General features: G+C 42.5%; 1 protein-coding gene across 2 annotated transcripts in view; it reads left to right on the top strand.

Moving 5' to 3' along the window:
- The window catches only part of TFDP2 (transcription factor Dp-2), a 259,198-nt gene that overhangs the window by 8,361 nt on the left and 230,750 nt on the right, over positions 1–20,087 (top strand). For both annotated transcript variants that reach the window (XM_007054994.4, XM_043522835.1), the window contains exons 3-5: positions 707–782; positions 11,312–11,405; positions 18,174–18,305. In XM_007054994.4, the coding sequence (XP_007055056.2) occupies positions 707–782; positions 11,312–11,405; positions 18,174–18,305 (302 nt within the window). The remainder of the gene's footprint in view (positions 1–706; positions 783–11,311; positions 11,406–18,173; positions 18,306–20,087) is intronic.

A 20,087-nucleotide genomic window follows, 5' to 3' on the forward strand; every position in this document is an offset into this window, starting at 1 on the left:
GACCACATTTAGTATGTTTGCTTTTAATTCTAGAAATATTCATTTTAAAGAGTTCTGCCTTATTGAGCTTAAATGATTATATGAAGTCCCTTTCTGTAGCTCAGAGATCACAAATTTATTTTTTTCTTAGACTTGTGAGCTCCACGGGGCAGGGATACTTTGTCTGGCTGAGTGCTTCTACAAACTAGTAATATCAATAAGCCCTAAATTATCAGGGTGAAGCCTCTCCATTGTCCGTACAACACAAAAGTGATTTTGTTTATTCATGAGACTTCCTTGCCTTTCATCTAGCCTATGTTATGCTCCCAAAGATATCTAGAACGTCCCTATTGAAAGTCTCATTACTTCTGCCATGTGGGCACAGTATCTGTCTTCCCCTCGTGATGCTTCCTGAATAAGCCTACAGGGATTGCCTAATAAAAATATAGGCAATGAAAGGGCCAGTGTGCAGATGTTGCTTTTGTAAAATCCAGGATTATATATCCAACTATTTTGGAACAAATTGGTCTAGCTCTGCAGATTCGTGTTGTGTAGTTGGTTATTTCAGCAGTTATGTCACTTGTTTAGCTGTCCAATGAGTAAAAATCAGTATTTATTACATTTGTTGAGTAATTTCCTAACTTTCCATAAGGTGTGTATTTATGTCATGTTATAATATTAGCATAAAAGTGATTTCTCAACTTTGAAAATATATTTTTACTTTTAGCTGCAGGACTACAAATGAATCAAATTGCTGGTCTTGGCATCTCAACACAGAGAGGAACTTTCATTACGTGGAACAAGTATGTACAGTGTGTGCAGGTTAAAATGAATGCACGTTGCAAAAGTGTATTGGTTTGCCCTATAAATTTAAGCACTTTACAGAACAAATAAAAAAAAACCCTAAAGAGCTTACAATCTAACTTTACATGAGCACGGAGAGTGAAGATAACCTATAGCAGAAAGGGAGGTGAGGCAAGGGAAGGACAAAAGTTACAGCAATAAAATCACACAATTACTCAGTTTAGGAATGTATACAGCTTGGTGTTTCAAAAGTTTGTGTAGTGCATATACTGTGATTCACTTTCTGTAGGCAGTGTTCCTGACTGTTACCCAATTCTTCCAGAGAGTTAGATAACAGAGTATGTGAAAGAACAATGGATGCATCTAGTATGTCATGAAGAGCCAAGTGGAAAACCTTCTTTAATTGTGGAAAACAGAACAGGAAAAATCACACTTCAGAAATAGCATTTGTTGAGAGGGTAACTCCTTAACAAAAAAACAAAACAAAAAAACTATTGCTGCACAATCCAGGCATAGATATCGCTATTGGAGATGTTTGGGGTAAAAGTTGAGATACTGAGTCACAAGTGCATCCAATTTAGGCTTAATCATTTCAGACAGAATTATTGTCACTTTATAGTGTCTGGCATACATTTATGCCAGACAAATAACAGATAAGATAGAATTGGTAAATGGGCCCAAATGACCACATTTTGGGGCCCTGGGAAGTTCTTCCACCTTCCATAATAGTCCTCGCCTTCTCTGATCTCTTAGTCTGGTCCTTCAGTCCCATTCTTCAGTTTCTACTCCAGTGTTTCTCCAGGTGGGGACCATGTTCTTTTATACAGTTCTACATTACAGAAGACTTAATCTTTATCCAATCAGCTTTTAGGATAGCTTTGCCCGTTACTTTGGGGTATGCTCATTTATTAGGGTTACTCTTCTGGGGTGGGGGGTGTTCTGTACTTCTATCAATGTGTTGCTTGTATCACTTGTGTTCTCATACAGAGCTCTACTTCTCCCTGCTGCAGTTCAAGGGAGAACACTAGATTTGTTTATGTGTAAACAAGGAAGTATACCAAAGTTGTTTTGTTCAGGCTAGACCATGGGAGCTGATCATTCCTGGATTTGGGTGGAGTTCCTTGGAGTGAGCTCACAATGCAATTAGGGAGCTTCACTATTTTGGATACCAATAAAGGATTTATTACTAGAATTGGTCTGATAACTACTGGGCTGGGTGTGTGCCGGCATGGGTTCATTAACATCTGGAGCAGAGATTCCTCATCATGCAGTGCTACCCTGCTTTTCTGGTCCCAGAGTTCCATGTGGTTCTTGCCTTGGAATCTCTGTTCTCCATTCTGTATGCTAATAGAGATGCCTCCTTGTCCCATCTTCAGTGCAAATGAGGCTAGGGGAATTTCCTTAATCCTGTCATCTTTATCCCAGGGGTTTAGGTGTGTCTCTCCCTGTCTTTTCATTGCTTTTTGTAAATCTTTCTTCTGATTGGTTTTGGTTCAAGCAGCGGCCAGAGGGTGGGGGAAAGGTCTTTTGTGAGTCAGACAGGCTGGGTACTGCACCCTGGTTCCCCAAGAACACAGAGCTGCTAGGTAACAAGTCCTCCCATTGATGTGGTGCTTGTGTTGAGCAAGTATCCCCATCACATCCTTACTCGGTGATACCAGGTCTGATCTTCAATCCATTGCAGCCGCCACATCAGTCACTGGATCCAGCAAACCAGTAGAACCAGACCAACTGCTAGTATAATTTGGAAACCGATGATCACCACAATGGGGTGAAGCATGATATTTAAAAGACCTGTTGCACTGGGGCCCCACGCAAGCAAAGTCTCCCACCAGGACTGATGACCTGTGTTTTTTAACTGTAACTGCTAGCCTAGAGATCTCCGGGTTGTGGTGTTGAATCTCGAGTTTTCCATTCTCCCCCAAAGTTCGGAGCTTCTGCAGCTCAGTTTCTAAGGTGGGATGATTTAATAGTCCCTTAATGGCAGTGAGACCCATTCCCAGTGAAATGAGGGAAAACCTCCTTGTAGAGCTCAGGATAGGCTTTCAAATGTTATACAGTCCAGATAGGCACAGAAAACTTAATATCACAACTAACAATAGTGGTTACATTACAGAAACAGCGATTAACGTAAGACACCATGGGTTAAATCCAGTGTCCATTAATCAGTACAATATTACCTCTTGTTCTTACACACACACACACACACACACACACACACACACGCTTTATCAACATAGATAAAAACAGACCCCTTTTCCTGGATAACATCGAAGGAACAGTGAGACTTACTCCCAGGTTGTGGGAAGAAGCATTCATCATGTTCCTCCAATGCTTGATCTTCACAGATATAGCCCAAACCTTCTTTTCTCCTACACCCCTTTACATTTACTGTGTTCCACACATTATCTTTCTGCCAGGCCCAAGTGTTAGGATCTCTAGAATACATTACTGAGTTATCATTAATCTGTGATTCCAGTGGGACTACTGGGTGGATTACTCTAATTTCTTTGCCTACCACAGTTATCAGGAATAACTGCAAGCTTTGCTGGTGGTGATTGTATGAAGCATTAACTAGTCTCCACCAGGGCCGGAGGACTAATTCTTCCTTCGTAACATGGGGCTGAATCAAGTTGATTGCCTCCATGGGACTTTGGCCTGCTATGGCTTGCCTAATCATTCCCATGATTATGTTCTGGGTGAGAGCCTGAGCTCACACGCTTAAGTCAATGAAAAAAGAAAAGGAGTACTTGTGGCACCTTGGAGACTAAAAAATTTATTTGAGCATAAGCTTTTGTGAGCTACAGCTGACTTCAACATTATTCTGGAGGGACTGTACACCAGACATCCTTAACTCTTAATCTTTTTCTATGAGTCTTTCTCACCCAGGAAATACCTTACTTATTAACTGCTGTTCCTCACTTAACTGTTTCAAAGATACTATTGATGGGGTTCCCATCTTTCCTATATTTTCAGTGGCATATGATAGTTTATTAGCCAGAACTTCTATGTTTGCGGCATCAACTAAAGTGATTCCTGTTCCTACAGGTGCAGTCCAATCACTAAAATCTATTTACATGGTCAGCCCCTTACCACATTCTTATCCATTCATCCCAATCCTTATGGCTAGTTCCAATCAAGGGAGCGCATACAGGTGCTATGTGAGAGATATTCATGCCTTCTAAGTGGATTTGAACCTCCTTCAGAGAAGTCTGAGGTTGAAGAACCAAATGTTCTTGTTGATCCAATTTCAACACATGGGTTCCTGAAACTGGTTCTCTTAATCGTCGGAGGGGAGCGAGGTTTGTGATCAGATGGTCAAAATTTAAAACTGTTTGTTGTTGTTGTTGGCCCAGTTCCATTCTGTACAATCCGAGCTCATGGAATCACTCTAAAAGGGCAATGTGCCCATAGAATTTAAACCAAATTGTTGGCATGAGCTTGTCACAAGGTGTGCCCTTTAATGGAACTACCCAGTCTGGGGGACCTTGCTGAATCAAGTCATGTCCAGCTGATGTCCAGTTCAGTTCAGCGGTTCCCAGTTTACAAGGACCCGTGTGATATTCTTGCTTGCTGATGTGATCAGAGACAGCTGCAGTTCATCTCCAGGTAACGGAGGTGTCTAGGTTCCAACGACAGTGATGACACGTAGGGGGGGCATGGTTGCTCCCCAAAGAGCGGAGAAAACTAGGACTATCCTGCACCTTCTGCCACCTGGGAGGCTGTCATTGGTTGCGTTTGATGGTGTATGACCCTCTCGAGACCACAGTGGCTTACAGAAGAATGGGACGGAGTCTGGTGTGGTCTTAGTTTCATAACAAAACTTGAGTGACTCCCCAGTGGCACTCTGCATGCAATTGGCAACGCTTTCCCAAGGGCAACCCGAGGAGTTGCCGACAGCGTAGAACTGGTAGTGACACTGCAGTTAGGTAAAGGGGGTTGCTTCCATTGCCACAGAATCCATTCATGTGGCATAGCAATTTTACTTCCTGGGCTCCAGCTGGCAAGCACCTCCAGAGGTTCAGAGGAATCACAGGTTCAGCATAGACCCTGGACAGCATCAGACTCTAGACATCTATGAACAGCAGAGTGCTGGTGCAACAGTGGGATGTCATGGCTCGTGTTCGGGACCTGTGAGGGGGCAGAGAAGAGAGAACAAACTTCTACACTCACCCCGTATGTACTGTGAGAGTCTGGGACCAGTATTGCAGGGTGAGCATGAAGCGGTGACCTACGTGAGGGTGGCCATAATAAGTTGAGGACTTCTCTGGTCTTTTCCTGCCTCAACGTCGGGGTAGGCACTGACAAGCCCGCCCGACGTGTATTTTCCATGGGGGGGAGGGATAGCTCAGTGGTTTAAGCATTGGCCTGGGTTGTGAGTTCAATCCTTGAGAGGGCCATTTAGGGATCTGGGGCAAAAATTGGGGATTGATCCTGCTTTGAGTAGGGAGTTGGACTAGATGACCTCCTGAGGTCCCTTCCAACCCTGATATTCTGTGACAGGAAGAGACACACCTAAATCCCTGGGATAAGGATGACAGGATTAAGGAAACTCCCCTTGCCTCATTTGCATCAAAGATGGGACAAGGAGGCATCTCCTTTAGCATACAGAATAGAGAACAGAGATTCCAAGGCAAGAACTGCACAGAACTCTGGGACCAGAAAAGCAGGGAAGCACTGCATGATGGGGATCTCTGCTCCAGATGTGGCAATTCTCCCGATCCACAGACAACTTCTCATCATGGCGAACCATCATTTTCAGTACATGGTCCTTCCTTTCAGTCTGTCTTCTTCCCCCCTGGGTTTTTATCAAATGTATGGTCATGGTGATGGTCTACCTCAGGAAGAGGGGAATTCGTATGTTCCCATATGTGGATAACGGCTACTAAGTGGCAGGTCCAGAGAAGAAGTCATGTCTCTCATACACATTTTATTGTGCTTACTTAACTATCTAGGTCAAGTAAGGACCATTTGTGGTATTATGTAACATTACAAAAATTAATCAGGTATCATGTCCTGAGCATTAGTTGATAACACAGTACTATCAATCAAGAGTCACAATTTAACTTTGTAAGGACTGCATGTTTGACATGCCTGTGTTCAAAGTATGATTTAAAAAATGGTGATTTTTAAACATTTTCGTAAATATATATCTACATAATTGCTTTAGGTTTATCATATTTAGTATCATTGTGTTTGTGGGAGAAAGAGCTTTTGAATGATACACAGCTCCATCCATTTCCAGCAATATTATTTATTATCAAAATTTCCATCAACCGGAGGATCTGGAATTGGGAACTGGGGAGGGGAGGCAGTGAATCCTCCTGCCATGGCCCAAAGGGTGACAACATTGAAATGATGATTCTGTAGATTTTTATGAATCAAATAACACTTTTTTATCACTAAGTTGCCCCTGGAATAAGATTTTTATTACATTATGCTCCCAAACTTTTATGTCTTTAAAGACTCTTATTTTCCTTTGTTACATTGCTCACATCAGGGAAATGGAAAAAATAATTACGCTTATTCCCTGGTTTTGTTTTCCTGATGATAAAACTCACCTCAGTTTCTCCAGGCTGAAGGCCAGATATTGGAGGTTTGCTATAACATGAGTGCAATTAAGGTGGATAAAAACCAATTTTTAAATTAAAAAATCACAACATTTTTATTTAGATATTGCTAGTTTTTTACTCTCTTCCCATAGTCTTAAGTTACTGAACTGGATGTTTAGTACTTGTTTCTTTAATTAGTTTCCTAATTGTTAGTAGAATTTCAGATTTTACATACTAAGATGTTTAACTTAAAATGCTCATCTGTGTTGAAAAGGACAAATCCAGAGCCTCATTAACATCCTTACTGTGAGAACAACACAAACTGAAACACAAAGTTGATAAGCGAATAGCTCGTACTGTATTTACAACCAAAATCTGATTGTTATATTGTTATATTATATTATTGTTATATTGTTATATTATAAATCTTCTGATATATTGAACTTCCACAAGTCCAAAAGTGGAAATACTTTGACCAGGCTGTTCTCCACCATAATATGCAGTTTGAAGTCAATAAGACACATGTTCCTAAGTTACTTAGGTGCTTTTGAAAATATCACCTGTAGATGTCTAAATGTAGGCTTATGAGCCTAACTTCGGGCCCCTATTTTTGAAAATTGTTACCTTTGTATTAAAAAGTTCACAATAACAGTGTGTGACAGGGTCCCTGCGGTGAGCCTGGACTGGGGGATTCCTGAGCTCTCCAAACCCACCAACTTGGGATGCCTCTCACTGTGATACTGATGTGAAGCTACAAACCTCTGGCAGGTACTGCACGTATACAGCCATTCAAAGGCAGGGATGCACCCAATTGAGTTACATGAACGATCTCTTAGCCTCTCATGAACCATCAGTAGAGAGGCTCCAGCAAATTCCCTCCAGTTCCACAGCCTTGCAGCCCAGATCTGTACCATTTTGTATTGGTTAGCAGCCTGACTTCTTCATAGGAAAGAGGAAATGCACTAGCCTTTGTAACCTGAGTAGATTTCCCAAGCTCTTTAGACAAACTCATTGGAAGAATAAAACATTAAAATAAGTTTAACAACTACAGAAAGATAGATTTTAAGTGATAAATGGTAGACATAAAGGTCAGAGATAGTTACTTTAAGAAAATAAAAAGTAAATACGCATTCTAAATCCTAAACTTTTAATCTAGGAAAGAGTTGAACTGAACAGCTTTGCTCACCCTGACAGATGTTACAAGCAGATTTACAGTTCCTCAATACACAGGCTGGACCCCATTTCAGCCTGGGACCTAACTCCTTCCAGTTGAAAGTCTTTCGTCCTTCAGACATTCTTCCAGGTGTAGAGTTGGGCAGGGAGAGAAGCCAAGGGATGATGTCATTGTTTCTTTTTTTATACCTTCTTCTAGCTGCTTAAAAGTTCCCTGCTGTGATGTCATGTGCAGGCATCCCCTTTTGGTCAGGCAGTCTCCATTGTCTACGTGCTCTCTCTGAGAAGTCTCTGGGATGGCCATTGGGAAAGTGGATTCCCTTTTAATGGGCCATCAGCACATGTCTGAAAGGCTGGGTGTGGGCATCTCCCAACCACACACAATATTTCAGTAACACATATTACAATATTTCATAACTTCATATACAGTGATAATGTATACAGTCCAACAGGATATTAATGTTCAACAGATCAAGACTCTTCAAATGATACCTTACAAGGCACACATTGTACAAAACATATAATCCTATTACAGTGATGAATATGGGGGTTCCAGGGTGCTACTTTGAGGTAATGAGTGTCACACAGTGTTAAAGTACTGAAAGCAGTAATAACTTTTTATTAGTACTGAAGCAAATTTGTTTTGAAGTGACAAACATTTTATGCCACTTAAGAGAAAATATTTTAATAAAAGCTACAATTTTTTAGCCCCTGATGCTACAAACACTTGTGCACATGCTTAACTTGAAACACGAGTAGTCCCTTTGAAATTAATACAGTAAAAGCTTTTTTTATCCAGCATGTTGGGAGAATGGGGGGTGCTGGTAAGTGAAAAATTCCAGTTAACTGAGAGTGAGGGAGTTTGGGTGCAGGGCTGGGCGTTGGGGTGTGGGAGGGGATGCGAGGGTACAGGCTCTGGGAGGGAGTTTGGGTGCAGGAGGAGGATCGGGGTTAGGGTGTGGGAGGGGTTTTGGGGTGCTGGATCCAGAGGCACTCACCTCAGGCGGCTCCCTGCAAACAGTGATCTGTTCTTGCTGTTCCTAGGTGGAGGCGTGGCAGGAGGCTCTGTGCGCTGCCCCTTCCCCGAGCCCTGGGTCTGTGGCCAATGGGAGTTGTGGGGACAGCATCTGTGGGCAGAAGCAGTGCACAGAACTGCCTAGACATGCCTCCTCCTAGGAACAGCAGGGACAGGTCACCACTTGTGGAATAGCAGGGACAATTCACCCGAGGTGAGTGCCCCAGATCCAGTATCCCGAAACCCCTCCTGCACCCCAACCCCCTACCCCGAGCCCCCTCCTGCACCCAAACTCCCTCCCAAACCCGCACCTCCTCCTGCACCTCAAGCTCCAGACCTGCACTTCCTCCCACACGCTGAACTCCTTTTGGATGTTCCTCCGCCTAGGAGCAGCAGGGACATGTCGCCACTTCCAGGGAGCCACATGGAGCCAGATAAGGAACCTGCTGGCCCCATGCCAACTCGACTATAAACCGGGACTTTCCATGAAGATTAGAAATGCCGGTTTATAGAGCTTTCTGGTTGGTACAGGGCCAGATAGCACAGCTTTTACTGTAGAACTATTCAGGTTAGTAAAATTACATACTGTTTAAGTGTTTGCAAGAATCAGAACATTAGTTCTCAGTATTCTGGTTTTTTGCTTGTAGCAGTCTTGTAAACTGCAAATAAAAGACCCTACCAGTAGATGCTTTTAAAAAAATCAGCATTCATAATTTAGTTAGTTAAAAAATAATCTAAAGTTGCAATAACAAAATATTTAAAATTAGTTTGGTTAAGCCATAATCTGATTTTAATCATTTAATTTTAAAAAATCAGATGATTTAAATTTATTTGATTTAACGTGCTCTGTGCTGGGTGCAACTTGATTGATGATTTGAATTTTGACCAAAGAATCTGAGTCACATACATGCTCTTATTTTGCTTTCTGGAATCCTGTATTTCATTGCTTCCTTTTACTCCCCCATCTGTCCATCTATATCTGTTGTCTTGTCTCATGGGTCTAGTCTACACTAGGAAATTAGGTTGGTATAACTATGTCACTTGGGTCTGGAAAATCCACACTCCTGTTTAACTACATCACTCGGCTCTAACCCCATTGACCTAGCTACTGCCTCTTGGGGAGGTGGATTATCTATGCCTACAGGAGAACCCTTCCCTTTGGTATGGATAACATCATCACTGAAGCTCTGCAGTGGCACAGCTGCAGCATTTTAAGTGTAGACAAGATCTTGGATTGTAAACTCTTTGGGGCAAGGACTATCTCTTTTTTTTTTATTATTATTATTCTATGTTTGCACAGCACTTAACAATGGGGTCCTGGTCCTGGGGCTTCTAGACACTATGATAATACAGATAATATGTTGAACCTGATTTTTATAATCGGACGCCTTTGGAAGAAGGTGTAAATCCAATACAGTCTTGTATTTTCTTAAATCTGTGAGGGAGAAGTTTTAAATGTTACTCAATTAGCTTATTTTGTTCATTATTATGGGACAGCATCATGATCAGATGCTGTGGATTTTTATTTTAAGCTAGAGCAGTTTGTTACTCATCTGTTTTTATTGCGTCTGGTCTGTCCTTCTCTTCACTCTTTGTTCCCATTTTCTCACTTTTTGCACCCATGGTACTCAGAGTTGACTGGCATTTGACAGATTTGTACGTGTCAGATCTCCAACATGGCTTTCAAGTACAGTTAGCGTATATGGTAGGCAGGGGGAGAAACTACAGAAATCATAGAATCATCAAAATGTAGGGCCGGAAAGGGCCTCAAAGTCATCAAGCTCAGCCTCCTGTGCTGAGGCAGGACCAGGTAAACCTAGACCATCCCTGTCAAGTGTTTGCCCAACTTGTTCTGAAAAAACCTCCAATGATGGAGATTCCACAACCTCCCTTGGAAGCCTATTCCAGAGTTTAGCTGTCCTTATAGTTAGAAAGTTTTTCCTAATATCTAATCTAAATCACCCTTCTTTCATGTTAAGCCCATTACTACTAGTCCGACTTCAGGGACATGGAGAACAATTGATCACAGTCCTCTTTATAATAGCCCTTCACTTATTTGAAGACTGTTGTCAGGCCCCCCTCAGTCTTCTTGTCTTAAGACTAAACATGTCCAGGTTTTTAATCTTTCCTAATAGGTCAAGTTTTCTAAAACTTTTATGATTTTTGTTGCTCTCCTCTGGAATCTTTCCATTTTGTCCACATCTTTCCTAAAGTATGGCTCCCAGAACTGGACACAGTACTCCAACTGATGGCTCATCAGTAATGAGTAGAACGGGACAGTTATCTCCCATGTCTTACATATGGCACTCCTGTTAATACACCCCAGAATGATATTAGCTTTCTTCACAACTACATTACAGTGTTCACTCTCATTTAGTTCAATATTCAAATCCCCAGACTCTCCAGCTCCTGCCTCAGAGCAGTCAGCATCAGCCACATCCTGCTGTTCGTACAGATACATTTTATAGCAATTCAGAACAGTTTTATGGCTGCCTAACTTTTGATTTGTTCTTGATTATGCTTTACAAAAGTGGGGGTTTTTTTGTTTTGTTTTTTTCTTTTTTCTTTTTCCAGAGCTACAGTTCTGGCTAAGAACTTCACTCCGCACGATGGTGTATAAGTGCCTGTTAATTTCTCAAACCCACCAGAATTTTATGCAGTTGTTTTAGGAATTATTGCTAACAGACATTCTCTTTCTTCAAACACTTCAATATAATTTTTTTCAGCAATATGCTTGCCATAGCTTCAAATTGAAATGTTCAAATCCTATTTTCTTACTGGTTTTCAGGAAGACAGGAAAACCATTTCATAATTTTATAAGCTGGAAAGACCAAAGAGCTGCTGAACTTGTAAATTCCTGGAACAGGGGTCTCATATTGAAGGTAAGGCTGCTCATTGAGTATGCTGCTTAGATACTGCTTTTGTTTTCATTTACCCAAATTAGGTGGTGATAAATATTGCAAGTGCCCTAATACATAATTTCAATAAATGACATGATATGTAGTTTACAACTTTAAACAAAAAATAATACGGTTAGCATACAAAATGACAGAACATGAAAGCGAAGAAATTAAACACTGACATTCTATATCCACCTATAAAGCTAATGTCCTAAACATATAGTGAAGGGTAGCCTAGAATTCCTCCTTACCTGTAAGGGGTTAAGAAGCTCAGATAAGCGGGTTAGCACCTGACCAACAGGACCAATGGGGAAAGAAGATACTTTCAAATCTTGGGGGGAGGGGTTTTTTGTGCTCTGTGTGTGTGTGTGTGTTCTCTCTTGGGACTGAAAGGGGCCAGACAGAAATCCATCTTCTCCAACCCATCCTAATCCAAGTCTCCAATATTGCAACCAGTATAGGTAAGCCAGGCAAGGTGGATTAGTTTATCTTTTGTTTTGCTTGTGAATTTTCCCTGTGCTAAGGGGGAGTTTTTAATCTAAGCTGGTAGAAATAAGCTTAGGGGGTCTTTCATGCAGGTCCCCACGTCTGTACCCTAGACGTGGGGAGGGAACCCTGACATGGTGGAAGAGGAACTCCAAGTGGTCCTTTTCCCTGGTTCTTTGTTAAATCACTTGGTGGTGGCAGCGTTACTTAAACCCAAGGTACAAGGGAGAATTTGTGCCTGGGGAGTTTTTAACCTAAGCTGGTAGAAATAAGCTTAGGAGGTATTTCATGCGGGTCCCCACGTCTGTACCCTAGAGTTCAGAGTGGGGAAGGAACCCTGACATGGTGGCAGAGAGGTGGGATCATTTTTGAACCAAAAGCACAGCAGGATTTCAAAAGGACAAATTTTTCTTTCCTTTTGGCTGCTTGGAAACAGGATTTTGCTCAGAGCAGTTAGTTTTTTTTTTTTCTCTGCCTGAAGGCAGAGGGGTCAAGTTACAGTACCAAACGAATTCACAAGCTGGGTTGGTTTTTTTCTTTCTAACTCTCGGGTATAGCTAGGTTAAACACAGAAAAGCTAGGATGACAGAAAGTGGCATCCAGAAAAAAAACTGGATTTAGCCAGACTGGAAGCACAAGAGAACAATCAGTCTCTTATGTTCCTTTTCTAATTAAAACAACTCGAGAAAGAAGCTACTGAAAGAGAAGAGAAAGGCAAAGAGGCTGCCCACAAGAGAGCTGTGGAGGCAGAGGAAGCTGCCCACAAGAGAGCTATGGAGGCAGAAAGAGCCAGAGAAGAGGCTGCCCTCAGGAGAGCTATGGAGGACCAGAAGCATGAACTGGCTTTTTATAGAGTTGGAGACAAAATCCTTCAGCTGCTGGCTCCACTTCCCCAAAAATCCACAAATGGGAGCAACTATGTCCACAGTATGATGAATCCTGTGATATTGCTGAATATTTCCTCACCTTTGAGAGATTGTGCACACTCCATGCAATTCCTGATGATCACAAGATGACCACATTGGTAGCAAAATTGACTGGCAGAGCTCTGGACAGAATCTTTAAGATGCCCATTGATGACACTTCAAGCTATGATAAATTTAAGGACTTGGTTACACCTGAAACCTATGGAGTAACATTCAGAGCCCTTAAGAGAGGGGCTGGACTAAGTAATGTGGTTTATGTAAACCAGATGAAGGATCTGTTCGATAAATGGGTCAAAGGAAGGGGTATAACTAGCTTTGAAGGAATGGGTGATTTGATGATACAGGAGCAGTTCCTGACCTATGACCAGTAATGATGTAAAATAGTATTTATGGGATAAGAAAATTGACTCAGCAAAAAGTCTTGCTTCTTATGCTGATCAATACGAGCAGTCCCAGACCACCAGAGGAGAGGAGCAAACTGAAAAAAAAATGGGTGGAGGTAGCAGAGAGGAACAGTCCTGGTCGCAGTTTGAGCAGATACCAGAAGGGACACCCTCAGACTACACCCTACCACCGGGGGCAGCCCAAGGATTCAGCTACACCCCAAGGAAAACCCCAGACCCCTTATCTTCCCACCACAACATTCTCCAGCAACCCACCTCGCCCCAGTGACCCGTCAGCTGGACGATGTTTTAAATGTAATGAGCTGGGGCATCTGAAGGCCAACTGCCCCAAGAACCCCAACAGATTACAGTTCATTGCACTGGGGTCACACCAAAGGTCCTCAGGCCCAGATGCCTCCCAGATACCCTCAGAGCGAAGGGAAACTGTGAGTGTGGGCGGGAAGAAGGTCACCGCGTGGAGGGACACTGGAGCGCAGGTGTCAGCTATCTACCAATCCTTAGTGGACCCCAACTTAATCAACCCAGAGGCCCAAGTGACGATTCAACCCTTCAGGTCCAACTCTTTTGATTTGCCTACAGCCGAGTTGCCTGTCCAGTACAAGGGCTGGTCAGGAATGTGGACTTTTGCAGTCTATGATGATTATCCCATTCCCATGCTGCTGGGGGAAGACTTGGCCAACCATGTAAAGCTGGCCAAGAGGGTGTGAATGGTCACCCGCAGCCAGACTAAGCAAGCTTTCACACCTATCCCTGTTCCTGAGCCTTGCACCAGGGCCCCATCTGTGTTACCAGAGACTCAGATGGATGTGGTGGAACTGGATCCCCTGCCAACGACTGAAACAGCCATAGCGGATCCAGTCGCAGAAACCCAACCAAAGCCAGTCCCAGAACCGGAACTGGTGAAGCAACCAGCACCATAACCATTGCCAGCACTGAATCCAGCACTTGCAACCCCGTCTGCAGCTCCAACACCAGAGGGCACCACCGAGCCTGCACTGGCAACAGCAGCAGATAACCCTACACAAGAGGCTCAGCCAGAGCCTGAAATACCACATAGTGCACCAGCGGAGAGCGGTTCACAGTCAACGGAAACAGCCCCATCACTTGCATCGCTTCCAGAGGGACCAAGCCCAGGTCCACAATCCAGTGAGGAACTAATGTTTCCAGCAATAAGGGAACAGTTCCAGGCCAAACAGGAAGCAGATGAAAGCCTCCAGGGAGCTTGGACGGCGGCATGGAGCAACCCACCACCTCTCAGCTCTTCTAATTGATCCTGGTTTGTTGTAGAAAAAGGACTTTTATACAAGGAAATTCTTTCTGATGGGCACCAGGAAGACTGGCATCCTCCGAGACAGTTGGTAGTTCCAACTAAGTACTGGATAAAGCTCTTGAGCTTCGCCCACGATCATTCTAGTGGCCATGCTAGGGTGAACAGGACTAAAGACTGTTTGGGGAGGTCATTCCACTGGGAGGGAATGGGCAAAGATGTTTCTACCTATGTCTGGTCTTGTGGGGTGTGCCAAAGGGTGGGAAAACCCCAAGACTAGATCAAAGCCCCTCTCTAGCCACTCCCCATAATTGAGGTTCCATTTCAGTGAGTAGCTGTGGATATTCTGGGTCCTTTCCCGAAAAAGACACCCAGAGGGAAGCAGTACATATTGACTTCCATGGATTTTGCCACCCAATGGTCGGAAGCAGTAGCTCTAAGCAACACCAGGGCTAAAAGTGTGCGCCAGGCATTAACCAACATTTTTGTCAGGGTAGGTTGGCCCTCCAACATCCTTACCAATTCGGGAACTAATTTCCTGGCAGGGACCATGAAAAGCCTTTAGGAAGCTCATGGGGTGAACCACTTGGTTGCTACCCCTTACCACCATCAAACTAATGGCCTGGTGGAGAAGTTTAATGGAACTTTGGGGACCATGATATGTAAATTCGTTAATGAGCACTCCAGCGATTGGGACCTAGTGTTACAGCAGTTGCTCTTTGCCTACAGAGCTGTACCACATCCCGGTTCAGGGTTTTCACCATTTGAACTTGTGTATGGCCATGAAGTTAAGGGGCCATTACAGTTGGTGAAGCAGCAATGGGAGGGGTTTACGCCTTCTCTAGGAACTAACATTCTGGACTTTGTGAACAACCTCCAGAACACCCTCCAAACCTCTTTAGCCCTTGCTAGAGAAAACCTTAAAGATGCTCAGGAAGAGCAAAAGACCTGGTATGATAAACATGCCAGAGAGCATTCCTTCAAAGTAGGGGACCAGGTCATGGTCTTGAAGGCGTTCCAGGCCCATAAGATGGAAGCATCGTGGGAAGGGCCCTTCCCGGTCCAAGAGTGCCTGGGAGCTGTTAACTATCTTATAGCATCCTCCACCTCAAACCTAAAGCCTACGGTGTACCATATTCATTCTCTAAAGCCCTTTTATTCCAGAGAATTAAAGGTTTGTCAGTTTACAGCCCAGGGAGGAGATGACGCTGAGTGGCCTGAAGGTGTCTACTATGAAGGAAACAGTGACAGTGGCGTGGAAGAGGGGAACCTCTCCATGACCCTTGGACGTATACGGCGACAGCAGATCCAGGAGTTGTGCCCCAGCTTCACACCGATGTTCTTAGCCACCCCACGATGAACTGAATGGGCACACCACTCCATTGACATAGGTAATGCTCACCCAACTAGAGCCCAACCTTACAGGGTGTCTCCTCAAGCAAAAACTGCTATAGAACGGGAGATCCAGGATATGCTACAGATGCGTGTAATCCACCCCTCTGACAGTGCATGGGCATCTCTAGTGGTTCTAGTTCCCAAACCAGATGGGGAGATATGTTTTTGCGTGGACTACCTTAAGCTAAATGCTGTAACTCTCCCAGACAACTATCCAATGCCACGCACAGATGAACTATTGGAGAAACTGGGACGTGCCCAGTTCATCTCTACCTTAGACTTAACCAAGGAGAACTGGCAAGTACTGCTGGATGAATCCGGCAAGGAAGGGCTGTATGAATTTAATGTGCTCCCTTTTGGGCTGCGAAATGCACCCGCCACCTTCCAAAAACTTGTAGATGGTCTCCTAGCAGGATTGGAAGACTATGCAGTCGCGTACCTTGATGATGTAGCCATTTTTCCTGATTCATGGGCAGAACACCTGGAGCATCTACAAAAAGTCTTCGAGCACATAAGGGAGGCAGGACTAACTGTTAAGGTTAAAAAGTGCTAAATAGGCCTAAACAGAGGGACTTACCTTGGACTCCAGGTGGGTCAAAGAACTATCAATCCCCTACAGGCCAAAGTGACTGCTATCCAAAAGTGGCCTGTCCCAGAGTCAAAGAAACAGGTCCAGTCCTCCTTAGGCTTGGCCGGATATTACAGGCAATTTGTACTGCACTACAACCAAATCACTGCCCTACTGACCGACCTAACCAGAAAGAACAAGCCAAATGCAGGTCAGTGGATTGATGAGTGTCAGAAGGCCTTTAACCAGCTTAAAGCAACACTCATGTCAGACCCTGTGCTAAGGGCCCCAGACTTTGACACACCTTTCCTAGTAACCACGGATGCATCTGAGCATGGTGTGGGAGCAGTTTTAATGCAGGAAGGACCAGATCAAGAATTCCAAGCTGTCGTATTTCTCAGCAAAAAACTGTCTGAGAGGGAAAGCCACTGGTCAATCAGCGAAAAGGAATGTTACGCCATTGTGTACACTGTGGAAAAGCTATGCCCATATGTTTGGGGATGGCGTTTTCACCTGCAAACCAACCATGCTGCACTGAAGTGGCTTCATACCGTCAAGGACAATAACAAAAGACTTCTTCGGTGGAGTTTAGCTCTCCAAGATTTTGATTTTGAAATACAACACATTTCAGGAGCTTCTAACAAAATGGCTGATGCACTCTCCTGTGAAGGTTTCCCAGAATCAACTGGTTAAAATCGTCCTTAAAGTGTGGAAAGCACTGTTAGTTTTAGTATAATCAATAGCGTATCTAGGTGGGCATGTGTCTTATTAATTCTGTTTTCTCCTAGAACTCCAGGAAGAAATCACAGCCAGTGTGGAGCAGGCTGTCCAGCACTGTATATGATTTGGGGGGCATGTCATAAACATACAGCTAAGGGTAGGCTAGAATTCCTCCATACCTGTAAGGGGTTAAGAAGCTCCGATAACCAGGTTAGCACCTGACCAACAGGACCAATGGGGAAAGAAGATACTTTCAAATCTTTGCGGGGGAGGGGGATTTTTTTTGTGCTGTCTGTGTGTGTGTGTGTGTGTGTGTGTGTGTGTGTGTTCTCTCTTGGGACTGAGAGGGGCCAGACAGAAATCCATCTTCTCCAACCCATCCTAATCCAAGTCTCCAATATTGTAACCAGTATAGGTAAGCCAGGCAAGGCGGATTAGTTTCTTTTGTTTTGCTTGTGAATTTTCCCTGTGCTAAGGGGGAGTTTTTAGCCTAAGCTGGTAGAAATAAAACCCATTAGGGGGTCTTTCATGCAGGTCCCTACGTCTGTACCCTAGCGTTCAGAGTGGGGAGGGAACCCTGACAGCTAATAAATATGTATAACTTTGAATCTCCTTGTTATATTAATATGTCACATGTTAACATTGCTAGCAAATGATTTTTTTGATTCTGAATTTAATTTTGTCGGTATGGTTTTTGAGATTTTTATACTTAGAATATTCATTTTTTATTCCAATTATGTGTTGTAAATTTGGAGCATGTGTGTTCTTAAAAACAAAGAAGATTGGTCTCTACTTTACGTGGAAAAATTGAAGTCAACCTTACCTGTAAAGCTACTACTGGTACCTTCATAATAAGATGTAAAATTCCTTGGTTTGTCAGAGATTTCCTTTCTGACACTGAGCAATTCATTTAACCTCTGTGTTTTGATACATATGTGTAAAATACAACTAAGGCAACTAAGAACTTCTGTTCTTTTGGAATAGGCAATCCACGTTATCTCTACAATTCTTCACTTTTTGACTCGGAGCGATCGATATTTGACTGCTAGTTCATTGACTTTCACAACACAACATGTCTCTTTGAGGCTGTCCTGGATTTTACAAAACATAACTGAGGTAAGAAAGTTGTTGGGGGGGAAAAGTAATATTCTTGGTACATAATAGCAATGAATAGTGACTTTTCTTGATGGTTACCTGCTCGGTTTTTGCTTTCTTTTTTTTCCTTCCCTCAAAGGGAATGGAAAGAGAGGCTAATGATCTATTTTATCTTTTTACAAACTTCCCCTGCTCCTGCAAACATGTGTTCCTGTGTGAAATTACTCACATGAGTAGTCTGACCTACAAAGCATAATCATATTGTTAGTTTTGCATTTCTTTTATTTATTAATCTTAACATTATACAACATAATTTTTATTGTAATTTGTTTTAAAGTGAATTGAACTTTATTGTGTAACAATGTGGCATATTTTTATTTTATCTTTGACAATGTTACATTTCCAGTCCACCTTATCCCAACAGTTCCAGAAATCAGTAACATAATGGTCAAAAAACAGGGATCTCCACTTACTCAGAGTTTATGTAATTTTAAAGGCTTGATTTAAAGACCTATAGCAGGGGTCGGCAACCTTTCAGAAGTGGTATGCCGAGCCTTCATTTATTCACTCTGATTTAAGGTTTTGCATGCCAGTAATACATTTTAACATTTTTAGAAGGTCTCTTTCTATAAGTCTTTAATATATAACTAAGCTATTGTTGTATGTAAAGTAAATAAGGTTTTTAAAATGTTTAAGAAGCTTCATTTAAAATTAAATTAAAATGCAGAGCCCCCCGGACCAGTGGCCAGGACCCGGGCAGTGTGAGTGCCACTGAAAATCAGCTCTCATGCCGCCTTTGGCATGCGTGCCATAGGTTGCCTACCCCTGGTGTATAGTGTCAGTTCCAGATATGTAAAATTAAACATTTCTGTGTATTATATTATGCTAGCACCAAACCTTCTAAAGAACAATGAACTCACTGTGTCTCCTGTTTTTGTTCATTGACTTGGCTTTTTCCTTTCCTTTCCCTTTACTTAATTTATCTGTGTGTTTACTTTCAGATTTTTTTTAAAAAAGAGAAATGGGGAGGGTTATCCTCTGTTTGCTTGTTTGTTTGTTTTACAACAAATAAGGAAGACTTTAAAAGTTATTTTTAATCTATTACCCTGTTTGTTCTAACATAGAAATATCAGGAATGTCAAATATGGTCTTCCCTGGATTTGTTGGTGGACTTGTTGGCTCTTTCAGATATGGACTTATCAGCTTTTTTTAACCTAAAATTAAAAGAGATGGGGGTGCTGAGTCTTCAGTTAAAGTCCTGTTCTCTCTCAAGAATTCCCTAGTTACTGGAATTTTAAAAAGCAAAAAACAAAAACCAAAGCTCTGCCCAAAAAAATCATTTCCCTTTTCAATAAGTCAATCTGTCTCCTCATTCTGCAAGTTCTCTGGTTATCCTTTGAGTCTTTCAAGAAAAATAGGATAAGTAAAATCTGAATTTCTAAGTTTTAAAGAAGGAAGAAGGGAAATAATAATTTTCAGGCTTTCTTTATATAACATAAGGAAGCAAAAATTGACAGCCCTATTTGCTTTCCTTTGGCAAGGTCATATTTTTAGGTATTCTTATTTTTCTTTTAGCATTGTTGTTTTCATATCTACAAAAGACTTTTTTTTTTACCACTTCTTCATATCTCCTCTTCCACTGCCTTCATTTCTGAACTCCACTAATAGTGATCTCAAAGTCTCCGGGTTTACACTATTAGGGCTCTTATGTGCCGCTGCTAAAGAAGGCTGAGCAACTAATCTCCCATTGGCAGCAACAAGACTTGCAAAACTGTATGTGCACAGGAGCAAAAACTGCAGTTT

Source organism: Chelonia mydas, chromosome 9 (genome assembly GCF_015237465.2).
Source record: "Chelonia mydas isolate rCheMyd1 chromosome 9, rCheMyd1.pri.v2, whole genome shotgun sequence".
Taxonomy (NCBI): domain Eukaryota; kingdom Metazoa; phylum Chordata; order Testudines; family Cheloniidae; genus Chelonia; species Chelonia mydas.